The sequence below is a fragment of the Manis javanica genome, chromosome 12 (genome assembly GCF_040802235.1).
Source record: "Manis javanica isolate MJ-LG chromosome 12, MJ_LKY, whole genome shotgun sequence".
NCBI classification, from domain to species: Eukaryota; Metazoa; Chordata; class Mammalia; order Pholidota; family Manidae; genus Manis; species Manis javanica.
The window spans coordinates 6642735-6666880 of NC_133167.1; the positions used below are offsets into that span (position 1 = coordinate 6642735).

A 24146-nucleotide genomic window follows, 5' to 3' on the forward strand; every position below is an offset into this window, starting at 1 on the left:
AAAAGATGTATACAGTTTTATATACTGCTCTTAGAATGTTTTCTCACTTCATTAAATATTTTCAAAATCTAATGATATGTAGTATTCTATTGTGTAGATATACCATTACACAAGAAACCACACAATATTAAACTGTTTGGCTTGTTTCCAATTATTTTACATTATAAACATCATCACAAGGACATATCTGCACACACACACCTTTGTGCAACTTCCCTCACTCATCTTGACAGACTTCATATAAAGTCACAAAAAATATAGAGAAGATGATTTAATAGCAACAAACAATAAAAAGTCAATGCTTCCCATTGAATGCTAGTCAAATAGCAAATCTAATAATTAAATATCCATGCTTGCACTAACAAATTAAACTACTTATCTAGAATGCTTCTTCCTTTAAATAAGGATCCTTTAAAATTTTCTAACATACAACTTGATATTCAATAATTAACAGCATTTTTTTTTTTTTAAGGAAACCTTATAACTGTACAAAGTGGCTTTTCCTTTGCAGAAAGCAGGAAAAAAACACATTTTTTTATACCAAGAAACCTTTATACCAAGATCTGGATCCTTTAGTTACCTTTCCTCCCAACTCTGCGACCTATGCATTTCCCTGCTACCTCCTCGACCAAACACACCCTCTACTTCATCAAAGCTTCTTTGGTAGAAACCACATTCACCTCTGCCTCTGCCTGAAAGTAAGAACACAGAAAAAATAATAGTCAGATGTCAACATGTAGCACACGTTCAACACCAAAGATTCTTCTTTGAAGTTCTGTCTCTATACAAAACCAGGATGTATACATTTAAGTACTTAGTGAGGCCTGATGGATCTTTACCTGTAGACTGATGGCACTGAAGTAGCTAAACCACAGGAGGTTGAAAGAAACAAGTCAGAAAACTGGTGTTAAAAGTCCCTTATTAAGTTCTTTAATAAAAAGTTCAATAGTGAAATTCTAAGATCAGTAAAGCATCATTACAATTAAACCTTTTACTGGATTATTACATTCAATAAAAACAAAGAGAGCACATAAAGCACAAGTCCATGCACAGATGTTAAAATAATTTATCTAACTCCAGAATAAGGTAATTTATTAAGACCAACTCTAAACTATCAATTTTGTGAGCTAACTCCTTAAGGGATATTCCACAGCAACTAAAGGCACTCTTTCACTTTTGCTCCAATCTTGAAGTTAAGAAAATTATCAGGACTAAATTCAAACCGTAGAGCTGGTAAGAGGGTACAGATAGAGGAATTTAGGGGCTCTAGTGGTTCAAGTGTAAACTGACTTTTACTGAAGGCAATTTGGTAAGATCAAAAATTTAACTCAGCAACTCTACCCAGAATTTATCCAAATAGAAATATTCACAGATATGCAAATACATATGTATAAGCAGTTCATTGCAATTTTAAAAACCAAAAACAACCCAAATAAGGGATTGGATCAATACATTCTGATAAAACAATCCAGGGGAAATCTATGAAGCCACAGAAGATAAAATACTGACATTAGGAAAAAATCTACATTGTTCTGTTGAATGACAAAAGCATGCCAAAGAACTATATATATAAAAATTATTCCACTTATATAAATGATACAGCTGCACAATTAGGGTCAGGAAGTTTATACATCTAATTGTTGGGTCTGTGGGCAGAAGGCAGTATGTATTTTCAGCTTTACACTTTCCGTAAAGTGGGAGATTTCCCAACTAATGTGTACTACCTATACCCAACACACAGGTTAGAAAATCAGAGGGTAGAGGTGTCTAGTACTATATGTACACCTAGATGAAATCTTAGCCATCATCCCTAGCTCAACTTCCTCAACAGCGTAAAACCACCCAAAGAAAAATGATGATGAATCTTGAATAAAAGCATGAGTGCATTCCAAAGCTAAATACAACTGAGTTAATTACTTCATATTTCCATGCAATATTTCTATTTCTTAGTTGTAATTTACCAAGAATTGATTCAGATTACAGTTGTACTTTTATATGATCTATTATGAAATACAAATATAATTCACAGAATTTTATATGTGTAATTTAAGGAACAAATCTAAGGATATCAAAGGATTATTTTACCTAGTCCAAGTATCCACTTCTTCATCCATAAAATGGAAGTGAAGATTAGGGTTTATCTATAATAATCTTAAAGTTACCTCCCAGTTGTGTCAACCTAACTTTAAATCACCTTAATGTCCACTCCCAGTTCTAGTACCCCTCTCCTTAGAAATGGTATATATTTTATTTAAGATCCTAAAACAGTATAATACAAACTATTATATAACACTGGGGTGATTCCATACAATGATTTTCAGGGTGAAAGAAAAATCTCCTCTCTACTTAAAGGACCATTTTCTCAGGAAAACCATTAAGTACACAGCAACTTGAAAGAGAGTTTTATTCTGAAAACATGTAAATATAAAAAATAGCCTTCAGGTTGCAGAAAAACCACAAACAAAATATTTTCTGCTAGTTTATGACTAGCTCTGGCACTGGTCCTCCTTAAGAGCCTAAAGCTTTGTAAGTAGACACATAAAAAAAAATCATATTATAGAGCTTTCTAGCTTGTAAAACATTAAGGAACAATCTTCAAAGTACAAGGCCTATAATCACCTGTAAGTGTTCTTATAAACGAGCAAATGAATATAACAAGATGAATCTTTCATAAACCTAAATTTAAAGGACTGTCGTGTTGTCTGAGATTTCACCTTATTCTCTTGGGGGATTAAAATATACTTCCTTTTAATAATAATGAAGACAGTGGCTGAAAATTGAATGGGTCTGCTTTATAGTTAAACATCTTAACCAGATAAAATAGAAGATGATAATTTTATGTTGTTTCCCACCCATTTGTTTACATTTTACTAGTTTATGATATTTAGAAGTCTGGCAATTAGTCAATTTCCACATCAAAGTTTCCTCAAGTTGGAAAGAGCCAGGATAATCATCTAATGTTAGCTCTGCCCATGCCAAAAAACAAAAACAAAAAGAAACCATAATAATCATTATTCAACCAACAAATTCAAGTAATAAGTGAAGAAAACAAAACCATAGATTAATGGTCTTAGTAGATCATTAACAGGAATCATAGTGGGAGCAACAGTGTTAGAAGTATTATTCACAAAGCCAGTTCACTCATTTGACTAATTTAAGCCACTCTTTCACTTCAATGTTAATCAAGTCACTGTTTTTGTCACAGCAGCTATCTTTTATACATGCCCTGTTTAAATTCTGAATATAAGTGCTCTGTCCTATATGATAACCCTACACTTCAAAGAAACCAGAAAGCAGGGAGAAATTTATCAATCCTTTGTTTCTCAATATAACATTTTTTAAAGCCTATTTAGAGATTAGTTGGTATTTGCAGCACACAAAGGTGGGGTAACATGAGGCATAAACACCTGGTTTTTGGACCATACTTCTTGATTAGAAAGATTCTCTATGACTTGCCCTAAAAAGCACTAGAAACAAAGCTCCTTGAACGCAACACCTCTCCTCCCTACCAGCCCACTGCAGAGAAACACAGGAAACACCCAGGCATCTTCAAAACACCATCACACCACCAAGATGCTCAGATCTCAAACAAACTCTGGACCAATGGAACCTAATTACACCTGGGAATCGGAGTGGCCTGTGGAGCTTTTGAAGCATGTACATGCCCAAGTCTCACCACTCAGTATTCTGTGACAGAGGTATTTGTCCTAAGTTTTATAGATGATTCTCACAACTCCCCAGGTTAAAAACCACCATTCTAGAGACTGAATGACAAATTGAAAAGGAAATAACATGTACAACTTGGTAACAGTACCAGGCCTCCAAGTGGAGAGTTTTTGTTAGCCTCTTGTGCTACATTCTGAATGCACTACTGAAAAAAATCTTTTCACAGGAATGTACAATTTAATAGTCTCTACAAAGACAGGGTATAAATTGCTATATTTGTAAGGCACAACTGTAAGAAAAAATAATTAAGATGTTCTACTTATGATCACACCACTCTGGGTGGTAGAGTATGTGGCTACCCTCTATCTTTGTAGACACCCAATTCTTCCATCTCTGAAGCACCTCTTAAAGAAAATTACAAGGTATATTTAGACTATGCAGTGACTTAACCATTTTAGAGGTAAATGCTCAATTAAATATCTACACTACATCAAGAATAACCTGATGTTGCAGAAAACCAATGAATCCAAAATAGGTAACAGATATCTAAAAAACAAGTAATTTCGAAGTAAGAATTATCCTCTTAAGAAAAGACTAGGTTAAATAAATGTTGCACAGTCATTTCTTGTTTTACTCTAAAATAGCCCTATTATTCATGAGACAGCTTATATAAGCCTCTCTTCTAGCTGAGGACACTCTTGGCACATGGCCCTATATACAAACCCTGTGTCACAGAGGCCTGCAGGGTCTTTGGTGCAGCTCCAGCAGCCAAGGCACTACAGGGAGTTCTGGCTCTCAAAGTGCAAGGCTGCCTTGGGATGAGGAATATGGATAATGACGATGTGCTAAGTTAACTGAACACCTAGATTCCTTCACATTCAATTTTAAGCTAGAATTACCTCCTTTGCTCCAAATTAACAGTTGTATAGCAGACACACTGAGAAATGGTTCAGAAGCAAATGTTCAGGGCATTTAGTATGCAGTCAATGTCAGTTTTTCTAAAATCAACTATTAAAATATTTTTAAGTGTTTTCTCTGTCCTCCTCCTACTCCATTATTACTTTTTCCACCTAAAAGCTCACCTCGCCCTCTTGAAGAACTTCGACCTCTAGGAGCCCCCACCACTGTTCCTCCTCCTCCTCGTCCTGTTAATCGCAGGACAGCAGCACTATTTACAGACATGGAAAAGTTTCTCTGTCAAAAAACAAAAAGGAAAGAAAAAATGGGTAACACATATAAAACTGTATGTTGCTCCTCCCATCTCCCACTGCAACTATAAAATAGCATCTAATTAGTACCAGAAATAGGAAACCATAACTACACTACATACTAAGATGATCTAAAATTTGAATTTAGCTGGAAATTTCAATTTAACATTTCAGATCAACAAACACTGACAACCAATGCCTTACACTATATTAGGTTCTGTGAGTAAATATTAAACAAATAAACTCTAAATGCGATATATACACACCGACGCAGACAGGGTAAATATGCATCATGACAAACAGAGAAAACCTGGTAAAAGAGATCTGTTTTGAAAGGATCCTTTAAACAGTGAAAGGTGGAAATGATGGGAGTCACAAATGAAGAATAGCACAAGAAACAGGAAGATCATTTTTGGCTCATTCTGCTCATCAATGTGAATTAGCAACTCCAGGTAGTAGTTAATACAATGACAAGAATCATAAGTGAATGGGGAAGAGCCAAATAAGAATTTACAGAAGATCAATTTTAATGGAGAGAACACTTGAAAAAAATAAACAAAACCAAAATCACTCAGTCATTAGCCTGCACTTACACCCACAGTCAGTCTGGAACAGGGTCAAGTACAATTAAGATAGAAGTAAATGGGTAACCTTCAAACATGAAAAAGAGCACAAGACAGGAGACCTGGGGGCCAAAAATAGATTATGTTGACATTGCTGGATAAATGGTATAGACAATAAACTAAGGAAAAATAATACAAGAAGCAATTATAAAAACTGAAATGTGATCTATAAAATATAAAAACCCTGGGCATCTGACAGAGAATTTTTCAAGAGAGTTTTAAGCTCAAGAAATTTTGGAATATATCCTTACCTGAATACTTTCTGCTCACTTAGAACCTAATAGATATTTGTGAAAAGTGCAGAGGTGTGGTACACTGAAAAAAATGCAATGTGGGCATGGCTATAACCATTGGCAGAGAGGCTTTAAGTAAGGCTTAAGAATTGGGTTGAAAAGAAACCTACCAGTCAATTATATTTTATATCCGAATTGTTTTCTACTGTGAAGTGCTGATTTGCTGTTTTGATTCAAAATAAATTGAAATATGATGTCTATACCTCTTCTGAAGAAATCAACGTGTAATTAGTTAAAAACTACTCTGATTATTGAATTTCTTGTTTATCGGTTATTTTTCCCTCATTACTTGTCTTTTTCAGAATTTATTCAATACTATTTTTCAGGTAAATTTTAGCAGCTTATCAAATGTAAGTTAAATATTTTTCCTTTGAGTTTTATAAGTATAATCATATAATGAAGTATTTTCAAAACTAAAGACTTAATATGTAATCTGGAACTAAAAATTAAAGGAAAGACCCTACTTGACAACACTTATTTCAAGCTGTAATTTTATAAAACTTATTTAATAATTGTTTTAGAAGCTGGTTGAAACAAATGTATTAACTTACCTTGTAGCCAAAGTAACCAGTGAAGTTACTGAATAATGCCTCTCAAACACAATTAAGCAAGACAAGGAAGCTCCAAAATCTAGATAAATATATTCTAATATTGGAAAATCAGAGGTCAGGGCTACTGCATCATGTATGCCAGGACCCCATGCAGTTGAACACCCCATTACCAAACTACCACATATATAAAACTCAAATGCACCCATGTATATATAGGATGTAGGGAAACTCGATATGCTTTCAGACATCCTCACACATTGCAAACTGATATAATCTCTGGAAAGCAGTTTTTCAAAGTATATTTAAATGTCCATCCCTTTAACACAATTCCTCTCCTTACACATGTGAAAAGTAACATAAGCAGGAAGACTTTAACTGCAGTACTGTTTCTAAAAGCAAAACAAAAACAGAAGCAAATTTAAAAATCACGGTCATCTACATGGAGTCTTATATAGGTGTTTACAAAAATTAGACAACTCTATTTATTAAGTTGAACCATATGAAATTGCTAATATTCAACCATTTGTGATCCACAAAAACTGCTATTTCATACAGTCAACCTACTAGATGAAGATAAAAAGCACAGTTGTTACTAGGAGCATGAAGAGGTCAGACTATCTGAATTTTGGCTCCTTTATTCAACTTCTTTCTCTATGCCTACATAATGTGTACTGGAATTTTATTTGTGTCTATCTCATGGATTATTGCACGCACAACACATTAAAACACAAGTTTTTAGAAGAGTACCTGACACATATTAAAAGCTAAATAAGTATTTGCCATTACCTCCTACAGATGCTAAGGTGAAAACAGAATAGAACTTGTATGCATAGTGTGCTACCATTTATGTATATGTGTGTTTAAAGAAATAGATAGATAAATAGTTGCACATATATTAAATACCCCTGGAAGGGAATACAAGAAAATGGAAACAGAGGTTACTCCTGAGAAAGAATAGTACACAGTTTGGGTGACTCACAGACTTGCTTTTGACTCTCTGTGCTTTTTGAATTTGTTATGTATATTCATTTATTATCTATTCAGAAACACTGAAATAATTTTCTTTGATGTCATGTAAATAAACACCAATCTGGTAGCAGCAACCTACATTACAGGTGTAATGTACAGTCATGCTTCTCAAATTGAGATATATACCCAAGGGTACCAAACCAAGAGTAATTAGCAGATCTTCTTTGAGTATCAATTTTAAGAAAACATTTTTTTCTAGTAATATTTCATATATGCATATATATATATATATATATATATATAGAGAGAGAGAGAGAGAGAGAGAGAGAGAGACAGAAAGCAAGAGTGCACAAAATTAACTAGTATTTTAAAGATACAGTATCTATTTCAGGTAACTTCAGGAAACTTAAGACAAGCAGCAGAAAGCTATTTTAGATTATTAGGATTCAGTTTCCCTATAGGAGTGATGGAGTGAAAAAGTATGCAAAACTCGAGTCTGCAAAGATCTAAACAATCTCTGACAGGGTCAAACAATCCCTGACGAGGTACCTGACCACCCAAAGGATAAACATCAAAATGTTAATTTTTTGCCAGTTTCAAGCACTATCCCGCTCCAACACACTTTATGAATAACAAAGGCTACCAAATAAGTGCCAGGAAACCCTAAATGATACGTTTTAGATGCTTCCAAAAATGGACTCTAATTATCTCTGTGACTACCATGAAAACATCACAATCCTTCCATTAAGCCCCTATAATTATAGCATCCGGATCTTAGCACCTTAACATAAACTCTCCTATTATAAAAACAAAATGAAGGTTTACTCCTTTAGGCATTCTGGAACTAATTTTGGTGTGTAGATAGACTGCATACCTAATTGACTCTTTTTCAAATGGTTACCCAACAGTCCCCAGCAGCATTTGCTGACTAATCTTTGATTTCTCAAATGATTTGTCTAACAGTTTACTTAATACCTATTTCATAGAAATGTCATAGGACGTTTCTGGATGATTCAACTACTCATTCTATTGACTAAAAGTCTATCATATTTTGGTAACTAGTAGCAAGTCCTTCTCCACACCTACTAAAAAGCTTTTCTGGCCCATATAGTCTCTAGGAAAACCAGGAACTCATTTAAGTAAAAATAAAAAGAAATTATTAACATCTAAAAAAAATTGGAATAATCTTCACAAAGATTAAAACTAGCATAATGAACTACATAAAAATTAGCTTCCATACTTTTAAAAAATTACAAATGAAATTAAATGCCATTTAAAAATTTAAAAAACAGGTTAGGGCTAACTCAAATAGTATAATAAATTAAGAAGAAAAAGGGTAACATCTAAAAGAAAAACTGACAAGGAACAAATAAATATAAATAAAAATGTGAAAAACTCTGCTGCACTGGGGGAAGAAATAAGCAAACTAAACAATGGAAGAACATCTCTTCCAAATTTGAAAAAAATTTTATTCAATGAAAATATTCAATACTGGAAGTACAGAACAATGCTTGGTATACACCATCACTTGTACGAAAACAGGGAAAAATGTATTTTATATTTACTTTGAAAAATACACAAGAAATTACTAACACTGGCTGCCTTCCAGAAAGGGAGACAGGTAGCTGGGGAAAGGGATGGGATTATTTTTTCTATTATATACTGTTCTAAAATTTTGGTTAAGTCATGTGATTTATTACTTACTCAAAAAATACATAAATTTGAAAAAATAAAAATACTGACCATGGCAAAAGTAACGGCAAAATGCTATACTTAACAGCAGCAGTGGAACAAAACAGGTATCTTCATACAAAGCTTCTTGAAAGCAATTTAGCAGTACTGAACAATTTGGTTTTATTTCTGGACTTTCAACTCTATTCTGCTGATCTGCAGGTCTACCCTTATACCACAGTTTTGATTACTGTAGCTTTGTAGTAAGTTCTGAAATCAGAAGTATGAGACCTCCAACACTGTTCTTTCTCAAAATTGTTTTAACTGCTCAAGGTCAGTTGCAATTCCGTATGAATTTTAGGATCAGCTTGTCAATTTCTATCCAAAAAGCCAATGGGATTTTGATGGGGACTGCACTGACAGTAGACTGATTTCAATTTTAAGTCTTCCAGGCTTAATGAACACTGTTGCTTTTCCATTTACTTAGACTTCATTTCCCTCAACAGTTTTGTAGTTTTAGTATAAAAGTCTTATACCTCCCTTTAGATTTATTCCTAAGTATACTGTTTTTCAAGTACTGTAAATGGAACCTTTTTCTTAAATTTCCTTTGCTGACTGTCCACTGCTAGTATACAGAAATACAACTAATTTATGTGTGCTGTTATGTAGCCTATAACTGTGCTTAATTCATTTATCAGTGCTAATAGTTTCTTTGGCGGATTCTTCAGATTTCCTAAATGTAGTATCATGTCATCTGCAAACACAGGTAGTTTTACTTCTCTTCCAATTCAGATGCCTTTTATTTCTTTTTCTTGCCTAACTGCTAGAATTTCCAACACAATATTGGATATCCACAGTGAGAGTGGGCATCCTTGTCTTATTCCCAAACTTAGGGAAAAAGCTTTCAGTCAAGTTTTTCACTACTGAATATGATGTTAGCTGTGGGCTTTTCATACATGCCTTTAATAATACTGATGACACTCCTTTCTATTCCTAGTTCACTGAGTCTTTTATTTTGAAAGGTACTGAATTTGTCAAATGCTTTTTCTGTATCAACTGAGATGATCAAGTGGTTGTTTTCCTTTGTTCTATTAATGTGGTATATTGGAATGATTTTCTTATGTCATACTACCCCTTGCCTTCTGGGGGATAACAAATCCCACTTGGTTATGCTGTATAATCCTTTTAATATGCTGTTGGATTCAGTCTGTGTTGTTATATTTTGACAACTAAATACATATAAAGAAAACAAACTGCAATAAAACATAGTAAATATTAGTAATTATCTCTATATGGTGAGTTTATGGGTGAGATTTCCTTCTCCATACATTTCTCTATTTCCTACAATGAATATGAGTTATCTCTTTAATAAAAAATATTTCATTTATTTTAAAGAATATATAAAGAACTTATGAAATCAACATGAAAAACAAACAATCCAGTAGGATAGTGGTCTAAGGACACAAGCAAATCAAAAACCATAATGGCCCAAAAGCCTATGAAAAGATGCTCGACCTCACAGTAATATACAAATTAAAAACAACTACATAAGCCATCATTTTGGCCAAAATTTAAACATCAAGAGCTGGAGGGTTGCACAAAAATGACCTCTCATATGCTATTCTAAGGGTGTAAATAGGCTTAAATTACTAGAAACTAATGTGGTAGTATCCAGTGAATTTTAAAAGAATGCAAAGAACCAAAACCCAGGGATCCCACTTTTACAATATTATGTTGTAAGAATGCTACTAAAGCACAATTTGTAATAGCAAAAAATTGAAAACAACCTAAATATCCAACCAAAGGAGACTGGGAAAACTGCTGATATCCTCACGTCTAGAATACTATGCAGCTTAAAGCTACGTGTATCAATACAGGTAAATTTAAAAATCACTATTCAAAGAAAAAAGCAAGCTGAAGAATAAAAACTATAGAATGCTGTCCTCAATATAAAATTTATAACCGTATAAAGAGAAACTTCAGATACACAGGTATGTAATGAAATACTAAAACATGAATGAGAAAAGCAGTCCAATTCATAGTAATCTCTGGGAAGGAAGGGGTACACCCACACAGTCTCATCTATATAAAAAATCTTATTTTTAGAACAAACAAAAAGACACACAAATATGTAATAATTTTAAGATTTGATGTACCTGACTTATAAGTATACTAGTGTTTGTAATAATATTCTCTATATTTATCTATTTAAAATACTTTGTAGTAAAAACCTTTTTAAGAAAAATTAAACCAAAACATAGCGAAATGCTAGTTTCTTCGAAAAAGACATCTGTCAATTTTGGAAAGGAACTTTTCAGCAATCACTAGAGTCAGGACCCTTTCTTTCCCAAGCACTCCTTACAGCACCTTTTGGTCAATGAAAATATGTGCTGATGACCACAGATAATACTGAGTTTCATGAATAAAAATCAAACTAATCTGATTTAGAAGAAACCATAAACAAAAAAAAAATTGCTTTAGTGTGGAGCTAAAATTCACCATAGATGAAAAACACACCTTCCTTAGAATGTAACACAGCTATAATGGAGTTTTAATAAGCTTTTCTTTCTCATGTAAAATATGGCAAGAGAATAGAGGAAACAACCAGGATTGTCACAAAGAGTAATGATGAAAATGTTCTGGAATTACACAGTGGTGATGGTTATACAACTCTGTGAATGTACTAAAAGCCAATGAATAGTATACTTTAAAAGGACAAATTTTATGGCATATGAAATAATGATGAGTCTTCATTTAAGTTCATATTCCAACATTCCAACAAAGCTCTTATTTCTCCATTTTACTACAATCACCATAAGGTCCTTGAAATCACAAACTCTTTTATTTATCTTTGGACACAGTACATTATAAATAAAGATAACATAAAATCTACTACTTTGCAGCTGAGAAGTCTGCCGAGAAGTCTGGGGAGAATTCAGGTTGCTAAGTACTGCTGAAAAACTGTATTTTTCTAGAAAGAAAACCCAACTCCCACCAAAAAAAAGTCTTTCTCTCTACTCAAACAAGTTATGTGATAGTTCCCCTAGTCCTTAGGGATCTAGAAGCATTTCCTTATTTTATATGATACTCAATATCTTCGGATCTAAAACAGAATCTAGTCAACTAAGAGAGGCATCCACATACCAAAAAAACAGTAAGAAGGAAGCAGACCTATGGGGAATGCAGACTACCCATTAAGGCCTAACAAGTGACTTCCTTATTTCATGCCCCAGTGGGAAGGAACAAGGGTTTGACCTGAGGCTCAAAGCTAGGCACAAACCTGTTCTTCCTCTGTAAAGGGTACAAGAGCCAATGGTGGCAGGGGCTCCTCCTGCAGAATAGGCAGGAATTCTTTATCCAGAAGATCTGAAGGTATCTGTATAACCAAACACAAGACCATGAGATTAATGCTCTCCCTCCAACGACAAGAAGTACCAGAAAAACATTCTTCTGTTTATCTGTGATTATTATAAATATGGATTAAAGTTTATTTAACCACAATTATCTTCAGTGGCACTTACATATCCTGAGAGGATCAAATATTAATACCTCCAGTCACCCTTCCACACTGGACTACCACTTTCCGATTTGATACACAGCACTAACTCTGGCATTTCAGAGTGCACAGTGAAAGAGCGAAAGTTTCCACACTTAAAGCAAAGGTGGTAAGGGGAGTAGTACAAGCAATTTCATCTGTCCTTAGCAACTATCATTAAAATTTGAGATTCTCAAATCCATTAATAAAAATAAAGTTTATTTTTAAAGTAGAAAATATTCCTCACTAGTCAGATAATAAAAATGTACTTATAATGTGAGTTTTCATCATTTATAAGTGACACAAGTGTGGTGTCACATTTTTTTCTCCCCACGAAAAATTTCCTATTTAACTCAAAAAGGGAGAGAACAAGAAAAGCTGCTCCTCTTCTCCCTCCTAACTTCTCAGTGTTAAGAATAGTATGAGGTGCATAGTAAGAAAGCAAGTTTTCATTTTTCAGCCATCAGACTGGGATAGAAACAGATATGGAAGAGAGGCTAAGAGGAAATTAGACAAAGCATTAGGTGTTGACTGTTCGCCTGTTTCCATGAGTGTTCTACTCCTATAATGAAATCTTAGGTCTTCTCTAAAATACAGAGTGCATTACACCTACAAGTGCCTCTGTTGACTACTGCAGGTTTCAAGGCAGGAAAAAAGGTACAGTAGAGAGAAAAGCCACAGATATTTTCATCTATCAGTACATCATTGTATACACCCTGAAATCATACTTCTGAACTCTTTCCTACTTTCTTACCTTGTTGTCTTTAAGGAAAAGTGCTAACATTTCTTCTCTGCCATAACGATAGTCTGCTAATTTATACTTCGGCAATGCTGGAGAAAGAGGAGGGGATGTAATACTCCCACCACTGGACAGAGCTCGGAGCCTATAAAGGAGAGAAAAATAATATAAACATGAAGCGTCAAATATTCTGGCACTAAGGACTTTCAATTTTTATATAATGGACTATAAAAGTTTTCATTTCAGTTCTTTACAAGAACAGAAAGGAATCCCATTATCTCTAAGTATCCAAGATTTTAGCTTTAATACAACCTGCTCTCATAGCACATTAAGAGAACAGTTCATTGAGAAATAACTGAACAACCATGTGGCAATTCCTTAACATGAAATGTATCATGGCATGTCCCAGAGAAGTTTTGGGGGATGAGGAAAGGACACCTTTTTCCAAATTAGAAAAATAACATGACTAAAACAAAAGTGAAATACCACCTTACAACCATTAGACTAATAAAAATGAATAAACATGACAATACCAGTTGTTGGAAAGGATGCAAAACAATGGAAATGCTCAAGTGATATTTGTGGGATTGTAAACTGGAACAACTACTTCAAAGAATTACTTGCTAATATTTAATAAAACTTTTAACAAAGTATGCTATATAAAAGCAAAATACAGAAACTTATAAAAAACACATACAAACTTGCAAATAGGTTTATACTGTTTAAGAACACATACAAAAATTGCAAAAGCACAGAAACAAACATGAATTCACAAAGGCATAATTGGAGATAAGGTTCTACCTGCAAACAGAAAGAGAGGAGTATAAAGGCTTAATTTAATTACACACCTGTAATGTTTTATTTTTTCAGTTTGGTGCTGAGTACATGGGTGTTTGTTACAATTTATATTTGTATATGCCTGCAATATTTCACAACTCACAATTCATTTTTAATGAAAGCAATGACCAGTGCAGATAATTTGAAAATGCTGTGAAGAGTGAAGTACAAGAAAAAATATAAAAGCTATATTCACTGCTAGGAAGAAAAAGGTTAAAATATACTCCACGCTGATAACAGCAGTTGCCTCTAGGAAATGAAACTGGGGGAAAAGGAACATTTTGTTTAATTTTATAATAAAATATTTTTATAAAAAGGGGGACCTTACCCCCAGCAGAAAATGGCAAGAGTAAAACCCTACAGCAACACAGTAACAAACAGCAAGCAGGAAAACAACTCTCAGGAGCAGCTGATTATCTGAGGGCTGCCAGAAGTTGCATAAAGTAAAAGGGACCAAGAATAAAAGGGATCGATGTACTTTTCATTCGGTAGTTTAGACTATAGGGAAATTCAACAGAAGCATTAAATATATATTAAAATACATTAATATATAAAATATATAATATAAAATATATTAATGCTTCAAGAATTTTCAAGATCTTTTTGAGGAAATCTTTGAAGAAAATACATTTTACCTATAAACATTTCAAAAGACAAGGATTGTTTTTTAGTCCGGATTTTGCTGATTTTTATCCCTGTGATACAGTTTAACATGTTTCTCTGTTCTCTGCATTTCATGTGAACTGACAACTAGATGCAGACACCTCATCAGATTTGGCAAGACTACTTCCATGCGGTCATTTGTTATTTCTTCAGGAGGCACATGCGGCCTGGTTACTTTTGAGGCAGCAGTCCCTGATGCCCAATGTTTAGATCCCTAAGTTCACTAAGGTTACAAAATAAGTTTATTCTATCTCCCTCCTGTATTTATTAACTGGAGTATTACTACAAAGAGAAACTTTCCCCTTTTATTATTTGGTATTGTTACCCAATAGTACAGATCATATAGGAAAGGAAGGAAAAGGCCTTGGTTCTTTCATTTGTTAGTTTTCAAAATAATGACTTGGCTCACTAGCATCCTCCAAAGACTACAAATTATTTTTTACTATTGTGTTTCAATTCACTGCAATTCTTCCCTACAATACTCAACTATTTCATCTTTTGACCAGTGGGAGACTCTTATTGGCTCCTGAGTCCTTTTGACATAATCCTCAGGCTTTTTAACAGCTTTTCTACCTACTATGTCAAAATGTTCCAGGATCAGCTTGTAGTATGTCTTGCTGCAGATCTATAATCAACCATTTCTCCGGGTAGCCTGACTCTCCTTAGTATGTATTAAAACCACAACCTGGGTGCTAGGAGCACTCACTGCTACTGAGCTGGTCTTTCATTTTCTTTCCAATTATTCTTCGATTTAGAGGTCATTTAATCCAGCTCCTCCATAACAGGTTAAACAACCAGGTTAAGACAACCAAACACCCACAGAGGGATAATCTAATCACTGCTGGAGCTTCTGGGAAACTGCTTTCCATCAAACTCATGGAAACCTACACTCACTCTTGAAAAAGTAGAATTAATATCCACTGAGAACTGAAGTTGGGAATTTTACACATACATTACCTCATTTAAGCTTCACAACAACCCCAAAATAATAGATGAGAAAAATGAAGCCAAGGGGTTAAACAACTTGCCCAGTGGTCACAGTCCACAAAGATTCAAACCCAGGTTTTTATGGTTAAAAAGACCAGTCCTTCCAACAATGAGATCTCAAGATTTTATTTAAATGAGCCAAGGTTTATTCTGCCAAACATTAATTTTAATTTTGAGATATATTTCTGTATTAGAAATTATTTTAAAATCTTTTCTTACACTGTATCAATATGCTCCCCAATAGTTTCTACCACTAGAGGGCATATACGTCTAAGCACTCTCTCAAGTGAAAATCATTCCTGTATTGACAGTCACTACATCTCACCAGAGACTTTCCTTCTCATGGCCTAACATCCCTAATTTCTTCATCTACTCCTAACAAGGTTTCAAAGCCACTCACTACGCTGGTTCCTTTTCAATGGGCCTCCCCCAAGCCCAAGTGCTTTCCAATGTCTGGGACTAAACACTTCTTATGGACACCAGATCTATTAATAACAACATGAACACAGTGCATTCTCAAGAGATTTCTTCAAGTACTGTGAAGAGAATAGACCAAGACAAGCAAGATAATTCAAAGTAAGAGAAGATGGCAGCCTGAATTAGGATAATGGTTGTGTTCCACTCAATCAACAAATCCTATGCCAAGTCCCTCTTCACCTACAGATACCTGAAAACGCTAAAACACGGTTGGGTAATACCTCTCCCTAAAAATACACCAGTGATCTTTCAACTCCTCTAGAATCTTGCTCCACACAACCTCTTTTCTAGAAATTCAATCCCTCTACATTTGCTTTCACCTCAGTCTCTAAAAATATCTAACAATGATGTTCAAAACTCCTCTAATGCAGCTTGCCCCTCCAGCTTTGCGCACTGCTCATCTTTCCTCTTCGTTTCAGAAACATCTCACACTTCCAAGTCACTTCAAAACCCAGTGCAACCTAGCCTCCCCCCTACCATTCCATTGTTCTAAGCAAATTTCATCAATAACCTCAACACTAAACGCAAGGAAAAATTTCCTACCCTTATGCCTTCATCTTTCTGGCCATACTGAGATATGTTTACAACATGAGGCCGTCATACTAGAAGTAGTAATTGATAGGTAGCAGCAACAGGGCCTTCTAAGACCCCACGAAATCCCCAAATCTTCCTTTGTTAATTGTCCAAAATCCAAACTTCAACTTGTAACAGCAATTTAGAATGTCAATGTAAATGTGTGAAAGTGTGGGTGTCAAAAAACACTCTGTATTACAAACTCATGATTCTCAGCTCCAGCTGTGACCTCCACCCTAGAGTAAGGCTTTCCTGCACCACCACTTACAGCCACTCAGATCTACCCAAAACCCTACTCATCACTCATGTTCCTAAAGGCAGGTAAGGACACTGCCATCCACTAAGTCACTGGATTAGAGGCTGGAAATCATCCTTTACTCCTCCCCTTCTACTATCTCTCATATCCAATTATCATATCCCACCAATTTTAAATCCTAAATCTCTAAACCACTCCCTGCATCAACTAAGTTATTATTCTTGACAATTTTATTTCTTACCTGGACAGCTATAACAGCATCCTAAACAACCTAACCTGTCATGGTCCATACTCCTCCTCCTATAAGATATTCATTTCAAATTCTAATCTGAATAAAGCACTCACTGCTCAACAATTCTTCAAAGGCACACAATGGTCAAATAAAATTCAAAACATAGAAGGACTGCCTCCAAGTTCATCTCTCCCACACTTCACATTAAAGGCAAACATCTTGGAGTTTCTCTTAAACCTGTGGTTTCTTGCCCCCATTTTTACACATGCCCCTTCTGCTGTCACACACATTCTTTTTAACCATTTTCATGGTGGATGGGGGACACTGCTGGGGAGAAGAAAGGTTAGGTGGAAAGGAGAAGAAGGATGAGCAGTCATACAAGTAGCCATATAGCTACTCAAGGATTTCAGAGAAAACTTTACCCAATTTACATTTTAAGATTACTCTGGCTCCTGTGGGGAGAATAATTAGAAGAAAAAGTAAAGAATGGAAGCCAGGAACCATCAGGAGGCACTGATGCAATCGTTTATATCAGAGATGGTGGTGGCTTACACTAGGGTGGTGGCAATGAAGATGGAGAGAAATGAACAGATTCAAGAGACATTTTGGAGATGGAATTGACAAAACATTGTGATGGACTGAATGTAGGGATATCAAAGAACAAGACAATATCCAGGATAACTCCAGAATCTCTGGCTTGAGGAAATGGGCACACTGTGGTATTAGGATTAAATAAAAGAAACTTCAAAGGGCAAAACTCATGAACTCAGTTTGGAGAAAGATGAGATGCTATGCACATCAAATAAGCAGAATATCCTGTGCTTGCATTTATAGCACTGACATTATAATGAAACTATGTAGTGTCAGCTTCCCCACTAAATAATCCAAAAGTAGGTACCATGTCCTTTTATCCTTGTTGCCTCAGCACCTACCCCAAAACACAGAACATAGGAGGCACTTGAAGAATGTTTTCTAGACAAATCTTAGTATTTTATTCTGAAATCCACCCCTAAATGACATTTAATTTACTATCCACTCAGACCAAACAGGTATCTTTTACCGTTTCTGAAACCTGGGACTGTTAATGCATTCTACCCTCTATAACTTCTCATTTTCCCCACAATTCCACAAAGATTATGGATAGTAATCAAGCAATCCAGTTTGTAATCTCTTGCACCCATGTCTCCCCATTCCCATTAAGATTTGAAGACCTTCATTCAATAAACATTGACTAAGTGTCTACATTTAGCACACTAAGTTAAACAATGGCTTTAACAAAATTGAGAAATACAGTGCCTTTCTTAATGGAATTAGTTCTTTTCTGGCTAAGGTAAACACTTATATAAAGAGACACACCACAAAATTGTACCTACTTTAACATGGGTATAAACAAAGCACTTTCAGGGAAACAGGTGCCTCAGTTTTCTGCAGAGAAGAACCTGGGGAAACTTCCTTAAGTCCATGGAGACAAAACAGAATAAACCCCAAAGGAGGTTCCTTGGTTTCTTCCCCATAAATTCAGGTAATTGTCTGCTATTATTACCCCATAATAAATTCCTTTATTATCTAGACTTATTTTTGATCCTCAAAATCAAGAAAAAAAATCTACAAATAAAACATTTTTATTTAATTAAATTCAAAACAAATTAAAAAGAATTTGTTTTGTTTTTTTTAATGCCTTAAGTATACACACAAAAATTTGCTAAGAAAAAAGAAAGAGGACACAAATCAAATGTTAGCAATGGTTCTTCGAGTAGTAGGAATAAGGATAACTTTAATCTTTTCTCTTTCCTTTATACTACTGTTTCTTCTACTATTGTTCTCTCCAAGCTTTTCTGGAATGAGCGTGAATTATTTTATTACTGGGGCTAAAAACAAAAACTCTAAACAACCTAAATCTGCCAGATTCAGAACTAAAAAGGATTTTTCTTAAGGTAGCACTTAGAAGTGTTAAAAGTGTTCTGTCAAGGGTGAAGCAGAAAGGCCAGGGAGGGGAATTCGATTCATATAATACTTCTGGTGGTCAACCTGTCCACACAGTATCCAAGGCGTTAAAAATCAAACTTTTCATTTAATAATTCCACTTCCAAGAAATTATTCCAAAGTAAATAACCAGCCATATAAACTGTTCAAGGATGTGTATATATATTTACAATAGCAAAACATTAAGAACTTTACTTTCCAACAATTCCCTCATTCATTTAACAAATATTTATTGAGTACCTACTATATACTAGGCACCAGAGATAACAGCAGTGAACAAATGGTAAAATAATTGATATCAAAGTACCTGCCCCCAATGGAGTGCACAGTCTAGTGGTAAGTGGAGGATAGGAGGATAAAGAAAGTAAATGACTAGAATATTTGGCATGTTTTATTTTCATATAGACCATGAAGAAAAAGTTAAGAAGAGAAGGGAGATAGGGAGCAAGGGGGAGGTGTTATATTGATGGTCAGGAAAGATCTAAGATAGTAACATTTGAGTAACTATTGTCTTATATCTAGAAAAATTTACTTCTCCAGTAAATCTGTCATACCTTTTTTAATTGTTCTGGCAATTATGTAACATATTCCTTTATTCTAAATATAAAGATAACCTAAGACCTAATGATTCTACAGACCTACCTTAAAAAGTCCATACTTATGGTCACTCATGGTCTGTCCTTACAATAATTTTCCACACTCTCCCATTTTCACTATTGTCCCAGGTACAAATAAATCTCTTCATTTTACCGATTTCTTATTGAACATTGTGTTTTGTATCATTATAAAAATGATCTTAGTAAAAAGAAAGAATAGTATCACTAAATGTTTTTGTATGGTTCCATTACATACTGATTCAATGTAATCATTCTAAACTTTGATTCTCAAGTATTCTGGACACAGCTCCTTACCTCAAGATTCACAATGAACATAATCTCTCTCATATGCAGAAAAACATAGCAGCAGTCTCTATTCAGACTACAGCTTTCTAACTCAGGGTTACTTGAGTTACCTAAGGTTCTAATATATTCCCTTTGTCTTGATAGATGGCACAAAGAAGGCTGTATGCCTACTTAGACCTCCAATCCTCAGTTTATCAGCATTTCAGATGACTAAGGGAAGGCTCCTAAACTGTAATACCTGTAGGGTAACAGAGGTAACAATTAGGCTCATGCATGGGACTGTAATGTCCTCTGTTAAAGTTACCTCAATTCATATTATATATAAAACACTGGGTGATCAAACAAAACACTATCAAACAAAACTTCAGAGTACTAATGAAAAGGATGTGTAAGATGCTACTGATAGACTGAGTCAATGACGCACTGAAATGACTTTGGGAACCCATGGTTTAGGGCAGGGGCCAGCAAACTTTTTTCTGTGAAGAGCCAGAGGAAATATTTAAGCTTTTTGAGCTAAATGGGCTCTTTTTTTAACTACTTAGTCTTGCCACTGCAGTGTGAAAGCAGACAAATAATACGGAAACAAGCAAGTGTGGCTGTATTCCAATAAAACTTTACTTAGAGACTTCAATGGGGTATGGGGGGACTTGATAATATGGGTGAATCTAGTAACCATTGTTTTTCATGTGAAACCTAAATAAGAGTGTATATCAATGATACCTTAATAAAAATAAAATAAAATAATTTTTTCTTATAAAAACTTTACAGTCCCACAGGCCACAGTTTGTCAACCCATCATGTGGGTTAGGCATCAAGCTAAACGTATACTGACTTCTAGAACATTACCGGTTCTCTCTTTTACTTTTGTTTTGGCTAAATTCCTGGTGTTGTCTCTTTTTGTTACCTCTTAATAAAGAGATACTGAAAAAAATTAGCTGATGAACTTAATCATGTTTTCACAAAAGAAAGAGGCATGACAGTGTGTAAATACAAAAGAGAAGCAGTTACAAATTCTAGATAAAGGCAATAGAGCTGCCCACAAAATGGTTTACAAAGTGTAACTATTTGAATTTAAATCTACCTGGTAAAGGAAGTTAACAAGATGTGAATAAATATTTAGCTACAAGAATGTTCATCAAAAATATTTTATAATAATGAAAAACTAAGAACAGCCTATATATGCTACACCCAGAGTAGTTAAATAAATGGTACATCCATACAATGCAACCATTTAAAATAACAGATAATATTTATTGATAAAGGGTATTTTTGATGTGGTTATTTTTTAAAAGCAGGTTACAAAGTTGAACGTACAATATGATCCCATTTTTGTGAAAATAAATGTACAAACATACAAATAAGCATACAAAAAACCACCTGGAAAGATACATCAACCTATTTACAATTGTTATCATGGTTGTGAAATTTTGATAATTATCTTTTTCTGACTTACTTGTAACTTCTTATTTTTCTAGAAACATGTACTGATTTAGTAATAAGGAAATTATTTTTAAAATATAAAATAAGAACTAAAATAGGTACAAAATTACCTAGGTAAAAAAATTACCAAAGTAAACTCTTAATGTATAGGAGTTGCACCAGTTCTTAGAACTTCAAATAGTGATTTCTCTTTCTTCAGAACCCAAATGCTAACTAGCTATAAGGGTCAAGAAAATCTAGAAATTATATATAAAAATAAATGCATATAATAAAGTAAGTTAAGAGTCCTCAACTAAGGAGTTACTATAAGAAATCTCCACCATTTATTAAACCATCACCCCAACAATCAAGAATATTTAAGACATTATTTCAATTTATCTACTTGATATACTGCCTCTGGTTCAAAGTTTGAATGGAAAAAGCAACTATCATTATTCATGCCACTGATGAGAGGATCTTCAATCACCACCTTTGGGGGAAAAGGAAGAAGGGCGGAGGGGGAAGTCACACTATAATGTGATGAATTTCAAAATTCCATGAGAATTCCATATTCGACGTCCAAACACATCTGTAAGAGACTCAAAGGTCGATTAATTGTTATTATGGCAAATGTTAACCCAATCCTAGATGGGCTACTACTGTTAATAGCCAGTATAATTCTGGATCACCTGCTTATTAGCCCATCAGTAAAATAAAATTCAAATACTTCAATAAAGACTATTTTTCAAATGCATCTCTGAATAGCACTCACAAAACAAGATTGAAACATTAAAACATATACACATTAAAGTATTACAATTATCTAAGATTATATATGCACCTAAACAAGAGCTCAAACAAAAAGTAAATAATTTGCTAGGGTGGTAAGGCAGTGGGGAGTTTTAATTCCATTATCATTACCTAACAAGACCAAGAAAAAAAGCTGTTTAATATAGAATGCAGTCATTAATCAAATATGGTTTATTCCTAGACTAGCTGCATTACTTTTAACTAGGTACATAAAGCAAAGTCTCAAGAACATGCACATTCATAAACCACCCAACACTTGTACAAATATCTGACTTTGTACTAGTCATCCAATGTCAGGATGAAATTATGAAAACTCACCATTCAGGTCCAAAGTTCAGTGTCTGCGTTTCCGCTGCCATTCTTTTCCGTATTTTTAACACGATTTTTGTATGTGGAGAAACCTGTTAAAGAGAAAATATCTCCACATAGTTAGTTGTAATTAAACGTAGAATTCTAGCCCAGAAAGTATAGCTATGAAGTGTTTTGCTTATGCTCTTCTCAACCAGAATCACCAGAATGAGACTTTTTAATCCCTGTTAATAACAACATAGCAGGCAAAGTGAAATGAATAAATCCACCATTACAATCCAGTTTACCAGTACCAGTTTTTTGTTTCTCTGGAGAAGGGAGGCAGGGTATAAGATGAAGCTAGTGAGACAAGTGAGAGCAGACCTGGAGAGCAATGGGGAGTGGGTACAGATTTACATTTTAATTTATATTATTCCCTTGCAATGGCTCTCCTATCACCATGAGGTATATTGAATCTTCTTAAAAAAAGGCCCACCCCTTATCTGCCTCATAGCTTCCACAACAACTCTCCCCACTTTCTGCTTAGCACTTTACACACTGGTGATTGTTTTTAAAAATTATCTTGAACTCCAAGTTAAAATAATTAGCTTATTAATAATAATAAGTTTATGAATTTCATGAATGACCTTTCAAAGCAATTTTAAGATATGAGAGCTTAAAGTGAAGTCAGAAAAATACTGTATCATATCATGTGGAATCTAAAAAAACAAACTTAAGAGAATCAAACAGTAGAATGGTGGTGGTAACAGGGGGTGAGGGAAATAAGGAGATACTGGTCAAAGGGTACAAACTTCCAGTTTTAAGATTAAGAAGTTATAGGGATCTAACGTGTAGCATGGCAATTACAGCTAATAACTCTGCACTGGATACCTGAAAGTTACTCAGAGTATAGATCTGGACTGCTCCCACCAAAAAAAATAAATGATTAATTATGTAATGGGATGGAGATGTTAACTAACGCTATGGTAGAATCATTTTGCAATATATAAACGTATCAAATTAACACACTGTACACCTTAAATTTACACAACGTTATATGTCAATTATATCTCAACAAAGCTGAAAAAGGGGTAACAGAGTTTACAAAATGGAAGCTACTGTAAATATTGTAAATGTACTGTAAATATCTCCAAAACACATCACATCACCCTGACTACTGCTTCTGCTTAAAAAATCTATAAATAATAAACTAGTAATTGGTCTAAAATCAGAAAAGGCCAAGTAGAAATTGGCTACACCCATAATCAGCTACTAATTTATCTGACTTCCTCTTGGAAGGTATTTCTGGCCCTATGTCGACCATACGGTCTCCGGGGAGAGTCCATGTGCTTACTCACCCCTTGTTCCCTGCTGCCTAGCCAGAGGAGCACGTGCACTAGACTCAAGCTGAAATCAACTTAGTGCCCTCACCACCTCTTAAGCAACTAATTATTTTTTTAAAAG

At 34.5% G+C, this 24146-nt stretch overlaps 1 protein-coding gene across 7 annotated transcripts in view; it reads right to left on the minus strand.

The window, feature by feature from the left end:
• GIGYF2 (GRB10 interacting GYF protein 2) overlaps positions 1 to 24146 on the minus strand; it is a 123981-nt gene that overhangs the window by 77673 nt on the left and 22162 nt on the right. For all 7 annotated transcript variants that reach the window (XR_012123458.1, XM_073217977.1, XM_073217976.1 and 4 more), the window contains exons 3-7: positions 22713 to 22795; positions 13271 to 13400; positions 12262 to 12357; positions 4749 to 4860; positions 581 to 692 (exon numbers count right to left, since the gene is read on the minus strand). Coding sequence is in view for 6 of the 7 variants with exons in the window: in XM_073217977.1 (XP_073074078.1) it covers positions 581 to 692; positions 4749 to 4860; positions 12262 to 12357; positions 13271 to 13400; positions 22713 to 22753 (491 nt within the window). In the remaining variant the exon portion in view is untranslated. The remainder of the gene's footprint in view (positions 1 to 580; positions 693 to 4748; positions 4861 to 12261; positions 12358 to 13270; positions 13401 to 22712; positions 22796 to 24146) is intronic.